Below are 15,622 nucleotides of genomic sequence, written 5' to 3' on the forward strand. Positions count from 1 at the left end.
CAAGCCTTGCTATATGAGCTCTCAAAGCATATAAAAATTATACGGCTTAAATGTGAAGTTGGGTGCAAAAGAATACAATTAAATCCTCTGTCGGGAAAAAACGAAATGAGTTTCCGAACAACCCGATATATTTACCTACAGTTTTACTCAATGAACATTTACTTATGTATTTATATATGTATACATAATATATGTACTGCGTACTAATCATAGGATTATAGAAGAAGCGTCTTTGGAATGTGAAAGTTAAGTCCTGCTTTTAAACTAGCTAATATGTATGGTACCTACGTTAAAACAACACACGCATTACACCATCCGCAAGGTTTCCAGCAAAAAAAGCTATAAATATCAATATTATGTGTACATCGTACAATCAAATGACGAAGGATGATGTCAATTTCTGGTTTTAATAACGCTTTTTTTGAATAGGTATTTACCTGTCTTCGAAGGAACCATTATTACAAATTACGTGCTTCTATCAGACACTAAGTACGTATTTTAAAAATATTTATATTAGGTACTAAATTGGTATTATATGGATAAATCTATTTTGGAAAATGATTTGGAGAACAGTTTTAATCTGTTTAGGCTGTAAGCAAAATATGCAACATGAAAGTTTCGGAATAATACATTTAACTAATATGGACAAAGGACCAGAGTTGCCATGCCAAAACATTCAACTGTACCTAAAATCTACTCTCATTTTTTAAATAGTTTAACTTCCGATTAATAAGTTTAAATCTACGCAACAATTATGTTTCCATACGGTTTTCACTCTATACACACACACAAAAATTACGGAATTTCCATTCACTTTTGGTTGTTAATAAATAATTATCATCATAGTTTTTCTTCATCACTTCCAAGACATAATTTTTTCAAATTTTTACTTGTAAGTATACACTCGTAATCACGTGAATTATTGGGTTGTTCGGAAAGTCATTTCGTTTTTTCCCGACAGAGGATTTAATTGTATTCTTTTGCACCCAACTTCACATTTAAGCCGTATAATTTTTATATGCTTTGAGAGCTCATATAGCAAGGCTTGTGTGTGAAAAATTCCAATTAATTCTACGCAGTAGTTTTTGGTTGGTGCCCTTTTAAATATGGAGAGCGATAAGCAGCATTTTCGACATATCTTACTGTTTTACTACAGAAAGGGTAAAAATGCTGTTCAAGCCAGAAAGAAATTGACTGATGTGTATGGAGAAGGTGTGTTGACAGTACGCCAGTGCCAGAACTGGTTCGCTAAATTTCGATCCGGCAATTTTGATGTCGAAGATGCACCACGTTCGGGAAGGCCGGTTGAAGCTGATAAAGACGCGATAAAGGCATTAGTTGATGTGAACCGGCGAATAACAACACGTGAGATCGGATTGAGGTTAAATTTATCAAATTCAACAGTTTATGACCACTTGAAAGGCCTGGGATTATCCTCGAAGCTCGATGTATGGGTTCCCCATGTTCTCACAGAGAGAAATCTGTGTCGCCGCATTGACGTCTGCGATTCGCTTCTCAAACGTCACGAAAATGATCCGTTTTTGAAGCGCATCATCACTGGGGACGAAAAATGGGTTGTATACAACAACGTCAAACGCAAGAGGTCATGGAGCAAAAAAGATGAACCGGCTCAAACCATTTCCAAAGCCGATATTCACCAAAAAAAGGTGATGCTGTCTGTTTGGTGGGATTTTAAAGGAATCGTTTTTTTTGAGCTTTTACCGGATAACACAACGATTAATTCGGAAGTCTACTGTCATCAGCTGGACAAACTGAATGATGCACTTCAACAGAAAAGGTCAGAACTAATCAACAGGAAAGGTGTAGTGTTTCACCAAGACAACGCGAGACCTCACACAAGTTTGGTCACTCGCCAAAAGCTTTTACAGCTTGAATGGGATACAATGCTACACCCACCATATTCTCCAGACCTGGCACCATCGGATTATTATTTGTTCCGGTCACTCCAAAATTTTTTAGACGGTAAAACCTTCACCTCAAATGAGGAGGTCAAAAACCTCCTCGATCAGTTTTTTGCCAGCAAAGACCAAAAATTTTATGAGCGTGGAATTATGCTACTACCAGAAAGATGGCAAAAGGTGTTGGACCAGAACGGTCAATATATAATTTAATAAAGTATTTGTTTATTATACGAAAACTGTCTTTCATTTCCACAAAAAAAAACGAAATGACTTTCCGAACAACCCTATATTATAAGCCGGAAAACGAGCTATTTTGAGCTCCATTATTTTAATTTTTAACTGTAAATGACCCTATTACTTTTTCTTCTATTAGTCTTAGTTTTCTAAAGGGAAGTGAAAAAGTCCAGAGCATGCGATTCCTCCTAGTTTTTGTTTTTAAAAGTTACTCTTATTAAAAGGGTCGAAAGGTAAAGAGGTTATATCGATCTTGTTATAAATTGAACTACCTATATTGTAATTTTTTATCTATGTTCAGTTTATTATTCTATGATTATTATATTAATAAACACAAGCTATTGTACTTGGTATGACTATTACAAATGATTTTCCTGTTTAACCGACGGACTTGTTATTTTGCAATCTTGATTTGCTACACAAAACTAGTGTCGACTCAACCTTTGACGAAATTTAGTTAAAAAATGTGCATTGTTTCAGTAACTAATTTTGATAAGTGTCTTACGGTATAAACAATTGTGAAACATTTTTATCGTTAATTTCAAAGTTTAAAAAAACAGTCAATATGTCAACAAATATTTACAGACCAAATGAAAACGATACGCCCTTATTATATTTCAACATGCAGACACCCTCAAATATGTTTTTCTTAATAACGGTATTTTAGCATTAATACATTTCTCTTTCATTAGTCACAAGAATTTTGAGCAGTGATACCTCCATAGTTTACTATTAAAATAAAGGAAGCAGTTTCATTATCCGTTTCCTGCAGATACCAATTTACTTACAGCGATACGTGTTTTCGTTAAATTAAAATAATAATAGAACACATTGTAAAGTGAGAAACAGCAAATACAAAACACAAACTTTTGTAAAAACGTAAAAAAAATTCAGATGTACCAACGTACAGTAAAAGCACACAAGTAGGCAGGTATGTAAACTTTTGTAAAAGGTATGATTTAGCTTCAGTCCCTGAAAAAGGTAACCTTGTTATCGAAAAGTGCTTCGGACAACTAAAGTGTTGTGTTTTGGCGTTGGGGTTTGAGCTATTTTGTTTGTTCTATTAAGCTACCTGACTTACCATTAATTTGCAGAAAGTCATACATATCTATAGGGTTGTTCAGAAAGTCATTTCGTTTTTTTTTTGTGGAAATGAAAGACAGTTTTCGTATAATAAACAAATACTTTATTAAATTATATATTGACCGTTCTGGTCCAACACCTTTTGCCATCTTTCTGGTAGTAGCATAATTCCACGCTCATAAAATTTTTGGTCTTTGCTGGCAAAAAACTGATCGAGGAGGTTTTTGACCTCCTCATTTGAGGTGAAGGTTTTACCGTCTAAAAAATTTTGGAGTGACCGGAACAAATAATAATCCGATGGTGCCAGGTCTGGAGAATATGGTGGGTGTAGCATTGTATCCCATTCAAGCTGTAAAAGCTTTTGGCGAGTGACCAAACTTGTGTGAGGTCTCGCGTTGTCTTGGTGAAACACTACACCTTTCCTGTTGATTAGTTCTGACCTTTTCTGTTGAAGTGCATCATTCAGTTTGTCCAGCTGATGACAGTAGACTTCCGAATTAATCGTTGTGTTATCCGGTAAAAGCTCAAAAAAAACGATTCCTTTAAAATCCCACCAAACAGACAGCATCACCTTTTTTTGGTGAATATCGGCTTTGGAAATGGTTTGAGCCGGTTCATCTTTTTTGCTCCATGACCTCTTGCGTTTGACGTTGTTGTATACAACCCATTTTTCGTCCCCAGTGATGATGCGCTTCAAAAACGGATCATTTTCGTGACGTTTGAGAAGCGAATCGCAGACGTCAATGCGGCGACACAGATTTCTCTCTGTGAGAACATGGGGAACCCATACATCGAGCTTCGAGGATAATCCCAGGCCTTTCAAGTGGTCATAAACTGTTGAATTTGATAAATTTAACCTCAATCCGATCTCACGTGTTGTTATTCGCCGGTTCACATCAACTAATGCCTTTATCGCGTCTTTATCAGCTTCAACCGGCCTTCCCGAACGTGGTGCATCTTCGACATCAAAATTGCCGGATCGAAATTTAGCGAACCAGTTCTGGCACTGGCGTACTGTCAACACACCTTCTCCATACACATCAGTCAATTTCTTTCTGGCTTGAACAGCATTTTTACCCTTTCTGTAGTAAAACAGTAAGATATGTCGAAAATGCTGCTTATCGCTCTCCATATTTAAAAGGGCACCAACCAAAAACTACTGCGTAGAATTAATTGGAATTTTTCACACACAAGCCTTGCTATATGAGCTCTCAAAGCATATAAAAATTATACGGCTTAAATGTGAAGTTGGGTGCAAAAGAATACAATTAAATCCTCTGTCGGGAAAAAACGAAATGACTTTCCGAACAACCCAATAGAAATGTATTTATGAAATATAATTTAATTCTAAAAAGGCATTTTATTTAAGGAGTTCCCCTGCAATAACTGCCCCCCGCGGTGTCAGTTCTGCGGGGGTGTACTTTACTCCATTGAAAGGTCATAATGGAAATAGTGGGCAAACGTTTCTTTTAATATTGTCATGTAATCAAATACTGTAGCGAGGCGTGATCCGTTCTTCAGAGGAACTTCCGCCCATACATGTACTTGTGGAAATGTTGTAACCACAACCAATACCTCTCGACGGGTGACACAATCAATTCTTTCTTCTTCAAAGAGTGTAATTTTCAAGTTGTCAAATAGTTTTTTGCATTCGGATGTCCACTGGAATAAAACGCCATCATGTGTACGTCTGTGTAGTGCTATATCGGCAAATCATCGATAGTAGGAGCAAAGTCCCAAAAAAATTCTAATTGTAAGTTCGTAACGGCCCTTTGGTATGAGCCAACATTGTACTGTATCCGTTTTGTTAGGGTCGGTCATAATTTCTTCGAATGTTATCACATGACCCAGGTATTTCACTTCTCTTCTAAACAAGATGCATTTCGTGGGGCTTAGCTTCAATTTATAGATCCTTCTATGAACAGTGAGTTGGTTGCATCCAGTCGTAAAATGATGACTTCTTCGGGGGCTTTGTGAGGGTGAGTCAACTTGCGCCCCTTCAATTTGGCTGATTTTAGTTTTCAGATTGCCGTGTTTTGTTTGTATCCTTGATTTAGGCATCCCGTTCTTGCACAAGTCCAGTATTTCGGAAGACCACTGTAGATTGCCTCAAGAGGTCAACTATGGTTGGCGAAAGCTTACACCAAATTAATATTTCTTCTAGAAAATTTAATGAAAATCTTCAATTTTAGCAAAATCGTTCTTTTTTAGAGCTTTCCAATGATATATGACCTGTTAAGATTTCTTGCAGACGATGAAAACTTCTAGAAAATTGACCAATGAAACACTGTAATATTCGATGAAATTCTTCAAAATCCTCATTTTTCTTCAATCTTTTTCAATCCCACCAAATGTCTTGTAATTAAACACTTTTCTTACTATCACTAAATTTATTTGATTATTTACTCTCTAACTAACACCACTATTATTAATTAATTCCTATTTCGCCACATTATCAAACACTTTATCGCTTCTTCTCTCTTCTTATTTCGCTTTATATCGCTTCGTCGCTGAAACTAGAACTAACTTCCGATCTCGCAGCAACTATTTATAGGCTCTAGAATGATCCAGAATGAAACATCTAGAAAATCTGTTCTGCTCTGTACTGTGTATGTTGGGTTGCCTGCACGTGACTATTATACATTTTTATTACTATTCAAAAGTCTGAATATCGAGCACTCTATAGTTTCTTGTATAATAAGACCACTTGGTATGCTTACTTCACTAACTGGCAAAATTGCTACTCGTTAAATTATTGATGTTTACAACTACTCACCACTAGAGTACCTTTCATTACTGATGCATACTCCATCATTAATAACTACCCCATAAAAAAATAAAACACGAATATGTGAACACAAAATCCGTTAAAATTACTTTCAGGCAATTTACTACTTTACCCGCAACTCAGCACAACAACATACAACCAAGACCGTTTCATCTGTATTGTACATTGTACAAAACAGCTAACATTTAAGGAATGAAACTAATTTAGCAGCGCAAACAAAATAATGTAATTCAACCTTGCTGACAAGCAATAAAGTCGCATAATAATTTAAGAACAAAAACACACAATATGCAGAAAGTTAATTTTTGTTTTTTTTAAACATAAACAAAACATGAAAACAAAAGTTTCATTAAAAAATTGCTGATTATTCCAATTAATAAACGCGTTTGCATTGTCGAAAACAGTTCGCATGTTGTGGTGTGAATAAATGATCCATAGCTAATTGGTTAATACGTACATTAATCAAAATTAAAGCAAAAATAATAAAGGAAATTTGGCACTTCGTATATATCTGAATAAATTACGGTAATATTGGAATGACCAATAAGAATGACTTTAATAGGTAATTGACCATTTAGAATATACCTACTTTAATAATTGAGCATGGTACCTGGTCTGAAGCTTGTTTTATATAGGTATACGAGGGTGGATTGATAAGTTTCCGGCCTAACCAAGAGATGACGCCACTAGGCCTACCTTGAGGTGACATTCTATAGTACCATCCTTGGATAGCTTGTAGCTATAGTTTCAGCCCGATCTCCTTGCTAGTGTAGGTTTGACAGCACGCTGAACAAGACGCCTCTGTGGTTTTCGTAAAAATGGAAAAGCAGGAAAATCGTGCTGTCATCAAATACTTTTATTTGAAGGGGTTAACGCCGAAGGAAATTAAAAAAGAGATGGACTCAACACTGGGGACATCCTCCCCGTCATATTCAACCGTTAAGCAGTGGGTTTCCGAGTTTAAAAAGGGTCGTGTGAGCACCTCTGATGGGCCTCGCTCAGGACGCCCCGTTGAGGTCACAACTCCAGATATGATCGAAAAAATTCATCAAATAGTGCTGGGAGACCGCAGATTGAAAGTGCGTGAGATAGCTGAGACCTGTAAGATGTCATATGAACGTGTGCAACATATTTTGCACCAACATTTGCATATGGAAAAGCTCTGTGCAAGATGGGTGCCGCGTTTGCTAACAGTCGACCAAAAATTGATTCGAAAAAACATTTCTACCGCAAATTTGTCATTGTATAAGCGTAATCCAAGCGAATTTTTGCGTCGATTCGTAACCGTTGACGAAACGTGGGTCCACCACTACACTCCTGAAACCAAAGAACAGTCTAAACAGTGGATTGGACCAGGGGAACCAACTCCAAAGAAGGCAAAAACAATTTTTTCGGCGAACAAGGTTATGGCTACTGTTTTTTGGGATGCAAGAGGTATTATATACATTGATTACCTTGCAAAGGGTAATACTATCACTGGTCAATACTACGCAGACTTATTGCAACGTTTGAGCCACGAGGTGAAAATTAAACGACCTCATCTGGCGAAGAAAAAAATCTTGTTTCATCACGATAACGCACCAGCGCACACGTCAATCGTTGCGACGGCTAAAATCAACGATCTAAAGTTTGAATTGATGCCGCACCCTCCTTACTCTCCAGACCTAGCCCCGAGTGACTATTTTCTGTTCCCTAATCTCAAAAAATGGCTTGGCGGTAAGAGATTTGCGGACAATGAAGAAGTAATCGAAGCTGTAAATGGTTATTTTGAGGAGCTTGACGAATCAGTCTATAGAGATGGCATTAATAGACTGGAACACCGCTATGAGAAATGTATCAGCCTTGGAGGAGATTATGTTGAGAAATAAAAAAAAAAAATTTTTAAAAACCTTGTTTTTCTTGGTCAGGCCGGAAACTTATCAATCCACCCTCGTAAAAACTAGGGTTCGTAGGTACAAGAAAACTAAATATACATCTACATATAGTCTAGAGTCTATAAAAATGTATGCACACATGTTATGCATGTAGAAGTACATGTACAAATGGGAATTATTCTTAAATTTCTGAATAAAAATAATTTTCAGTAACTAATGACTTACGTACTTAATTTTTAGTTGTATTTGTATTCACAAACAAATTTTTGATGATCTAGGGCATGTAATAAAATATAATTAAAAACCTCTTCAAAACTTAATTCTCTACAGATTTAGGTACCAACGACTAATACATGTCTACATTTATGCATACAATACCTGTAGGTGCCTACATATACATTATACATTATAAAATAGTGCTTAGGCCTGACATTAGTTTTTAACAAAAAAGTAGCATATTAAAAAATAAAACGTGCTTTGGTTACAATAGCTTAAAATACAATTAATTCAAAGGAGTTTGATAGTATCATCCCTACCTTATTTATGAGCCGTTACAGTTTCAATCACCTTTTGACAGTTCTTTTAGTCACCAAACTTGATTCCTTTTTGCACTTACGTAGATATGAATATTGATTTATTTGAAAGATGTATCTTCTAATGTGTGTGAAGCACTAATGCGTTTTATTTCACAACTCAATTTTAAATCGTTGTCATCAATAGACGTGGATTAATGCAAAAATTACACCTCAAATCGCAACATGACATCACCAACGAGCGAAAGGCACTGTCTCTCAATTAGTTAAATCGAACTGGTGTTGTACAAGAAAGAAATGGAGATAGCGGTATTTACCGATTAGAAGAGAGATGAAACGTTATCTGCAGAAGGAGCAACGCTCTAAAATTAGAAGGGTGGGGAACCGCACAAGAACTTGTTCTCTGAATTTTTCTACCGCCCGTTGTCCATGAAAACGACTGTGGAGTTTATGTAGTTTTACGTGAGATTTGTGATGACAGTTATAAACAAGCGTTTGCCATCTGCTGAAAGAAGAAAAGAGTGATGCAGTGTGCGTGAGTGTGATGTTTTGATGGCACTAACGGAAATGGAAGGGTTCTTGCGCCATGTACAGAAGGGTAGAACTTCTCGGCCTTACTGTGACAACGATAGCCCTTATTCTACTCTTTGCAACAGTAAACCAACGGCCCACAAGAGAATATCCAAGACATTATCCCGTATTGCAAGACTTAATTTTAACGAACTCATCTTTCGCCACGGTGCCCATTAAAACGGTGGTTCGTCAAAACAAATTCGTTATAGAACAACAATTAAAAGATTATCCATTTCCAAAAAACAAAACATTAACAGATTTTACTCTTTCTGTTGGAGGAAAACCAGTCAGAAACATTATAATAACCACATGGAGATCTGGATCTACTTTCCTCGGAGAAGTTTTAAACGCTATTCCAGGAAACTATTACCATTATGAGCCCCTACTTCATTATGGTATTATGCAAATTCGAGGCCCCCCATTCGCCGATTCTGCTGTTACTGTACTAGAAAGTCTACTTAAGTGCGAATATGACGATTTGCAGGCTTATTTAAAATATGGCCAAGATCATGTTTACCTATTCACGCACAATACGCGGCTTTGGACACAATGCGAATATTATCCAAATTATTGCTGGGATCCCGATTTTTTAATGCAATTTTGTAAACTGTTTCCCTTCCAATCGATGAAAGTAGTACGACTGAGACTACGACTTGCAGAGAGACTACTGCTAAACAAGGAGTAAGTTAAATCTTCATTTACATGGGAATGACAAACTCAAACTTTAGTTATATCCCAGAAACTTTTAAAACACTGAAATTCCTTCCTGTTACGTCAGTATTCTAAAAGTATCTGCATTAAGAAATTCTTAATAATGAATCCATCAATAATCAATTTTTGGTCTGTAGTTACCGATATCCTTCCTGTATATGGCGTTATGTTGTTTATTGGCTGCCATTAACATTGCATGTGTTACAGGCTGTTTACGGCCTAGTAGATAACATTTTATTATTGAATTAAGTACATATTAAAAATAGTAAAAACTACTAGTCACCAGATGACACTACTTGTAATTTTAATGACATTTCCAAATTTTTAAATGTGTATATATGCAACATTGAAATATTTCATATTGAGGTATGTGTTGGGTTGCATATACACAATATTTTTTTATTCTATGGAAGAATTGAAATCTTAAATATTTCATATGTTTTATTTTTATTTATTTATATTATATAAAATNTATATTATATAAATTGATTTCTGTAAAATGACCTGTTGTGTATTTAAATTTTACAAAAACGCTAAATTGAATTCCTGGTCCAAAAAGGCCCCCTACCGTGACAATTTCGTCAACAGAGTTTAATGTATTTTCGAAAACTTATTTGCATACAAAATTGCTCATACAGGATAAGGCATTTTATGCACATTATGTAGTTATATACATCAATAAATAATGTAGCCTTCAAAAGTTTATATTTGATTTCTTATAGTACTCACATGTATAATACTAATATGCCATGTCCTGCATAGCACTGGAGGTAGTAAAAAATGCTTGCAATACTTATGTTATAAATATGATTATCCAGAAGACAATCTCAATCGTCTTACACAAGTTGTACAATTTAACTTAACGTTGTTTGTTCTATATTATTAATTAATTAAATCGACATTTTCGTTAATTTTTCTAACATTTTGTGATAGGAATAACCCGAATTATTACAATATATTTTAATTTTAATTTTTTTTTGTGTTTTGTTTTCAAGTTAATTGTGCTTCAGTGTTTATCTAAGCTTTCACATTCAAACAAGGAATGCATTTTCAAACCAAAAAAGACAACCATTAATTAACGTTCTAATTAACATTCGACCAAAACGTTTTACTTTAAACAATTCTACGAACATTGAGACGGTGTTAAATTTGCATAAATATTACCTTGTACCTTGGGTAGATCAATATCAAAAATAGCAGACGTCTTAGTAAACTACCTTGAGGTACGTCAATATTTACTTTGTTTCCTGCTATTTATTCCATCAATATCAACCTATTGCACTCTGCTAATTAAAAGTAAGCGCGTTTTCCTTTTATACCATACAATTCTAATTTATTCAGTATTTGATGGTCCACTTAGCATTAGTAAGATCAAGAAATACTACAATGCAAGGATGACTATCATCGAATTTATTATAGAGAAACTCTATATAACATTGTAATATGACATTGCTTTCACCTATCTCTTTTCTAAAGACATACTGATTTTTAGATATTACTTTATTTTTTAAAAGAAAAATTGAAACGTAATAACAAATAAGACAGTTATTATGTTAAATAGATGGTAAGTTTTTTTCTGTACCGGAAAAGTCAATACTGTGTTATTCCTATTATAAAATTTTTTTGCGCCTATAAGACGTTTTATTTTTTCCCTTGAAAGCAAACTTCGGCTACTTTTTCTTCACCTTATAATCACTCAATTAAAGTGTATGTTATCACAATACTTGAAGGCTCATTTTAAGAAAAATTTGTAGTTTGGACTTCCTTAGTATGTAAAATTAATGTTAACACGTTGCTTTTTCATTTTAGCCTAAATGTTCGAGTTCTCCTTTTAGTTAGAGACCCACGAGGGATATTGCAATCACGTAAACACAGAGAGTGGTGTCCGGGAATACCCGACTGTGATCAACCAAATATATTGTGTGCAGATATGGTTTCTGATTACAGTGCAGCCATTAAGTTGAAACATAAATTTCCACATAGATTTAGGTAATTAGTTAATCGCTGCTTTACTTAACAATATATATATATATATATATATATATATTGATCATACTATACAAAATATAATTTATATCTTTTTTCTTTTTAGTGTCATTCGATACGAAGATCTTTCCTTAAATCCGTATAATGAAGTTAAAAAATTATTACAATTTTTCAACCTATATTTTCACCCCAATGTGATGAACTTTCTCGATTCTCACACTAGAATAAATTATGGCGGCTTATCAAGTACATTTCGTAATTCAAAAAATACTCCGTTTCATTGGCGGATGGATTTAAACTTTTCAGAGGTTCAATACATAGAAGAACAATGCACTCAAGCAATGCACCTGTGGGGATACGTTAAGGCTTACAACGAAACGAATTTAAAGGAATTCAACCCCCTTACAGAGTTTACATTAGACAATGAATAACTTGTTGAAAATGAAATTAAAAATTGTAGAATCGCACATATCGCAGTTAAAGCATATCATTTCGGTAGTTGCTTTAAAATTAAACAAAACTGTACCGTAAAAATTACCTGCGCTGTTGCAATTAACTTAAAGTGTAATATTTATGGAATAATACTCACGATCGCTAAATAATTAATTAACTATTAGACTTTTATTTCTCAAACAACTTGCCTCTTTGCCCATGCTGGAATGAAATTTTCCTGTAATGGCATAAGTAAGAAGTAACGTTGGGCGGTCCACTCAGGAACTATCTGTTCTGAGTAGGATCGCGTTTATCTTCACACTTTAGTACTTCTTGGTACACGAATAGGGTGGCATTCAGAGTCTACCCTGGACGCCACTGCTTTCCTGAATAATTTAAAATTGCTTCAAGCGATTAGGCAACCAACATAGTAACGATGTTTTAGAGAACTGTTTTGCAAAAAGCCACCCGCATTCAATTTAATAACACTGCAGAGCTGTATTTGGGGGATTCACTCAACTATACACATGCATATTATCACCCCTTAATTCATCAATCATGTATATTTTTTAGTAGAGAATATATATAAACCAAAGCATAAGCTTTTTAAATCTGAAAAAAAATCAAGCACTTATCCAATTTTTTTTCATTTTTATTGTATCTAATTTAAATATTCACGAATATTATTAATGCTTGCGTTACTTGTTTCATGGACAGAAAGATATTATGCTAAATGTTGATCGGCTACTCTAAAAGTAGCAGCCACTTTTTCCTGTTTTTTAGTTTAAAAAATATTTTTATTGCAATAAATATAGGATGATTTATTAATTATATTGTAACAAAGTAAATTTTACATCTCTTTAATCATTGTATTATTTATGATATTATAAAGACTACATGTATGTATTTTTAAGCGTTTAGGGTGTATTCAGAAAGGTATTTACATAATTTCTACAATTTATTGTATCATTATACACCTTCAACAACTGGTTCAAGAATAGCACCGCTGTAAGCCAGGTCCCAGTAATGTTCCACTTTGTGCTTTTTAAAATGTTCTCGAGCCAATTTCTCAGTAGGGCAAACTTTAAACTTCAATTCACCAAAAGTGCGCTGCTTGCTCGTACCTTCCCAAACGAGAACGCATTTATTTGGTACTTCCCTTCCATCTGGATCCTTTACAATATCTTCTTCCCATTTTATTCGATGAAGCATCAACCTAACAAAATTCACAATGAAACCCAAAATTTTATGTTACACTTGAATGCATTATAGATTTGAATGTTACCTTCGATATTTTTTTTGTTGCTTGGGGCCCCCTTCAACGACAACAACACAACAGTCTGGATACAACACAACACAGCCAGTCATCATAAGTTGTTTGGCATTGGTTTCGATTTTAAATTTCTTTGAGGCAAGCTCAAATAAGTCTCTAATTCTATATATAGAAACGTGAACGCCGTTTGTGGTATCCTCTTTGATTTTTTTAATATTTTTGTGCCGTTTCTGTTCCGCTGTTAATTGTCGGGCTGCATTGGCATCTTCGTGAGCTTTTTGTCTTTTTGCCATCTGTTCTCGCACATGAGCTTCTACTTTGGTAGGGTCCTGAACAGCTTCAGTACCCAAAACTCTCATTAAGTTTGATATTCGGAGTTTCGGTTCTGGAGGAGCAACCAAACCCAGTCGTATTTTTTCTTGTTCCTCCTTCCACATTTCCCTTCTATTTTGACGACGTAATTTTTTTCGTTCTTTTTTAGTTAAAAAGACCGGCATATAAACTGGTTTCAAAGGATCAGCTGAAAATTATACCAGATTAGTTAGTTTTTATAGGATAATAAACTGACATGCTCAAAAGAAAGATTAATATACCCACTAGGACAACGCATTTGGGTTGGATGTTCTACTAAATTACTAATAATATGATCTTTGATTGCAATTTTTCCATTTTTTATTGTATTCAGTTCGTCTTCTAATATAACAGAATCCCACCATTCCATCTGAGGAATTTCATCAGTGACCCCTTCTGTTTTAGCAATTAAAGCCAATTTTGTAGCAGAAGAAATACCTGTCTTTTTTGCAATTTGAGAAATTTCATTTTGTAGTTTTTCTAACTGTGCCTATAAACGCAAAAATGTGTACAAATGACCTACATAAATTTTCGAACAATTTAGTTGCAATATAAAAAAGATAAAGTTACCTTCATTCTCAACCTTTCAGCTAACTGTTGGAACTTGCCAGGTTCATGAAAACGTAAATTCCTTTTAGATCTAATGGGTGGTTTAATTCCAATTCGTGGATCAATAAATTTAGTTTCTGCTGACTCTTCAACTGGTTTGTCATGTTGATGAGCCTTGAATTCTTGTTTCTTTCTGGCTCTAATGTTAGCTTTTAATGTAGGTGCAATGTGTGTCAACTGAACAGCTTTACCTGTTTTATCCACAGTTCGCCCTTCATCATCCAAAATGAGTGGTGTTGGCTTCTCAGAAGCTTGTGGGACATGAATTACAACATTCCCTAAAATTCCAGCAGACAATTTGTTTTTAATTTGGGATTGTAACTGAGCTATTTTTCTTGCTTTATCAGCATCACCTCTATTTAACAAACCCATTGGTATACCATAAATACTTGGGGGCGGAATTGGAACATTTTTTGTGTTCAAATTGTCTAGTGCTTTCTTACGTTCTTCTATTTGTTTTTGGGCATGTTGCATCATTTCCTTAATCTCACTGCTCGAAAAACTTTTATTTGAATCATTTTTTCGGTTTTTATCACTATCTCTTGAACCATGTACTTTAGAACGCTTAGAATCACGCTCTTTTTCTCTTTCACGCGACCTAGATCGCTTTCTTGAACTATTAGAAACTTTCATGTCTTCAATTAAATCAAATATCTTTTCTGCGAGTCGAGTAGCCTTTTTAGAATCTATGTGAAATGAGAGTTTATCTACGACTTTCCTTTTTTCATATCCTGAATGTAAGCACTGACCAATAGCACTAACTAGAGAGGAATCATTACTTCCAGTTACTTTATACACAGTTTTTTCAAAAAGAGGCTTTAGTTCATCTAATTCTTTTCTTGAAAAATGAGCCATAGCTAAACTATTTCCTGAAAGCTTCTATAAAAAGCAATGGTGCTAATAAGCAGAATACACTTTATTTATTTATTTTATATTCTTCCCTTTATTTTATTTTGCTTTTCTGCTATAGTAAATTTTATTTTTTTAAAAGCAAACAATGTATGCGATAAACTCTGTTTTTTACAAGTTTCAAAGCTAATAATGACCTTATCCACTCTTACCTGTTATAACGACAAACCTTGATAGGTTAGAACATTTATTACACAAAATAATAAGCAGACATGAAGGAATTGAAAGTGTCAAAAGGATCACAACCGTTGTCTACATTATCATGAAACTGAACATGTAACATCTCCATAACACTAGGAACTGGTACAAATAAGACACGAGCACGTATTGGGGTTCTTATGGAT

General features: G+C 34.7%; 3 protein-coding genes across 6 annotated transcripts in view; 1 reads left to right on the forward strand and 2 right to left on the reverse strand.

Annotated features, from left to right (window-relative positions):
• LOC108732821 (beta-1,4-glucuronyltransferase 1) overlaps positions 1 to 8,668 on the reverse strand; it is a 19,735-nt gene extending 11,067 nt beyond the window's left edge. The window contains exon 1 of one of the 2 annotated variants that reach the window (XM_025976633.1): positions 8,438 to 8,668. The gene's annotated coding sequence lies outside the window, so the exon portion shown is untranslated. Of the gene's footprint in view, positions 1 to 6,015; positions 6,216 to 8,437 lie in introns of those variants that run through there. The other variant, XM_025976635.1, reaches the window with a different exon arrangement.
• A 197-nt stretch (positions 8,669 to 8,865) lies between these two features.
• On the forward strand, positions 8,866 to 12,315 carry LOC108732822 (carbohydrate sulfotransferase 4). The gene is made up of 3 exons (XM_018463798.2): positions 8,866 to 9,688; positions 11,528 to 11,707; positions 11,811 to 12,315. The coding sequence occupies exons 1-3, from the start codon at positions 9,021 to 9,023 to the stop codon at positions 12,133 to 12,135; spliced, it is 1,173 nt and encodes a 390-aa protein (XP_018319300.1). The 5' UTR covers positions 8,866 to 9,020; the 3' UTR covers positions 12,136 to 12,315.
• Positions 12,316 to 12,948: 633 nt separating this feature from the next.
• LOC108732851 (U4/U6 small nuclear ribonucleoprotein Prp3) lies at positions 12,949 to 15,580 on the reverse strand. Of its 3 annotated transcripts, none has more exons than XM_018463843.2 (5): positions 15,431 to 15,580; positions 14,331 to 15,248; positions 14,007 to 14,250; positions 13,422 to 13,929; positions 12,949 to 13,352 (listed from the first exon to the last, which is right to left on the reverse strand). In XM_018463843.2, the coding sequence occupies exons 2-5, from the start codon at positions 15,222 to 15,224 to the stop codon at positions 13,106 to 13,108; spliced, it is 1,893 nt and encodes a 630-aa protein (XP_018319345.1). In that variant the 5' UTR covers positions 15,225 to 15,248; positions 15,431 to 15,580; the 3' UTR covers positions 12,949 to 13,105. The 3 variants fall into 3 exon arrangements, with proteins under 3 accessions (XP_018319345.1, XP_025832417.1, XP_018319344.1); XM_025976632.1 differs by lacking the exon at positions 15,431 to 15,580 and having other exon boundaries at positions 14,331 to 14,508; positions 14,561 to 14,651; XM_018463842.2 differs by having other exon boundaries at positions 14,331 to 15,580.
• Between the last annotated feature and the right edge of the window lie 42 nt (positions 15,581 to 15,622).

This window comes from Agrilus planipennis, unplaced genomic scaffold (genome assembly GCF_000699045.2).
Source record: "Agrilus planipennis isolate EAB-ADULT unplaced genomic scaffold, Apla_2.0 scaffold68, whole genome shotgun sequence".
NCBI classification, from domain to species: domain Eukaryota; kingdom Metazoa; phylum Arthropoda; class Insecta; order Coleoptera; family Buprestidae; genus Agrilus; species Agrilus planipennis.

Excerpts from the sequence above, each read along its gene's own strand:
- LOC108732851 (XM_018463843.2), bottom strand. The coding sequence starts at position 15,224 with ATGGCTCATTTTTCAAGAAAAGAATTAGATGAACTAAAGCCTCTTTTT. Across the intron at positions 14,251-14,330 it reads CTGAAAGGTTGAGAATGAAG|GCACAGTTAGAAAAACTACA; the intron begins GTAACTTTATCT and ends TTGCGTTTATAG. Across the intron at positions 13,930-14,006 it reads AACCCAAATGCGTTGTCCTA|CTGATCCTTTGAAACCAGTT; the intron begins GTGGGTATATTA and ends TATAATTTTCAG.
- LOC108732822 (XM_018463798.2), top strand. The coding sequence starts at position 9,021 with ATGTACAGAAGGGTAGAACTTCTCGGCCTTACTGTGACAACGATAGCC. Across the intron at positions 9,689-11,527 it reads AGACTACTGCTAAACAAGGA|CCTAAATGTTCGAGTTCTCC; the intron begins GTAAGTTAAATC and ends TTTTCATTTTAG. Across the intron at positions 11,708-11,810 it reads AAATTTCCACATAGATTTAG|TGTCATTCGATACGAAGATC; the intron begins GTAATTAGTTAA and ends TTTTCTTTTTAG.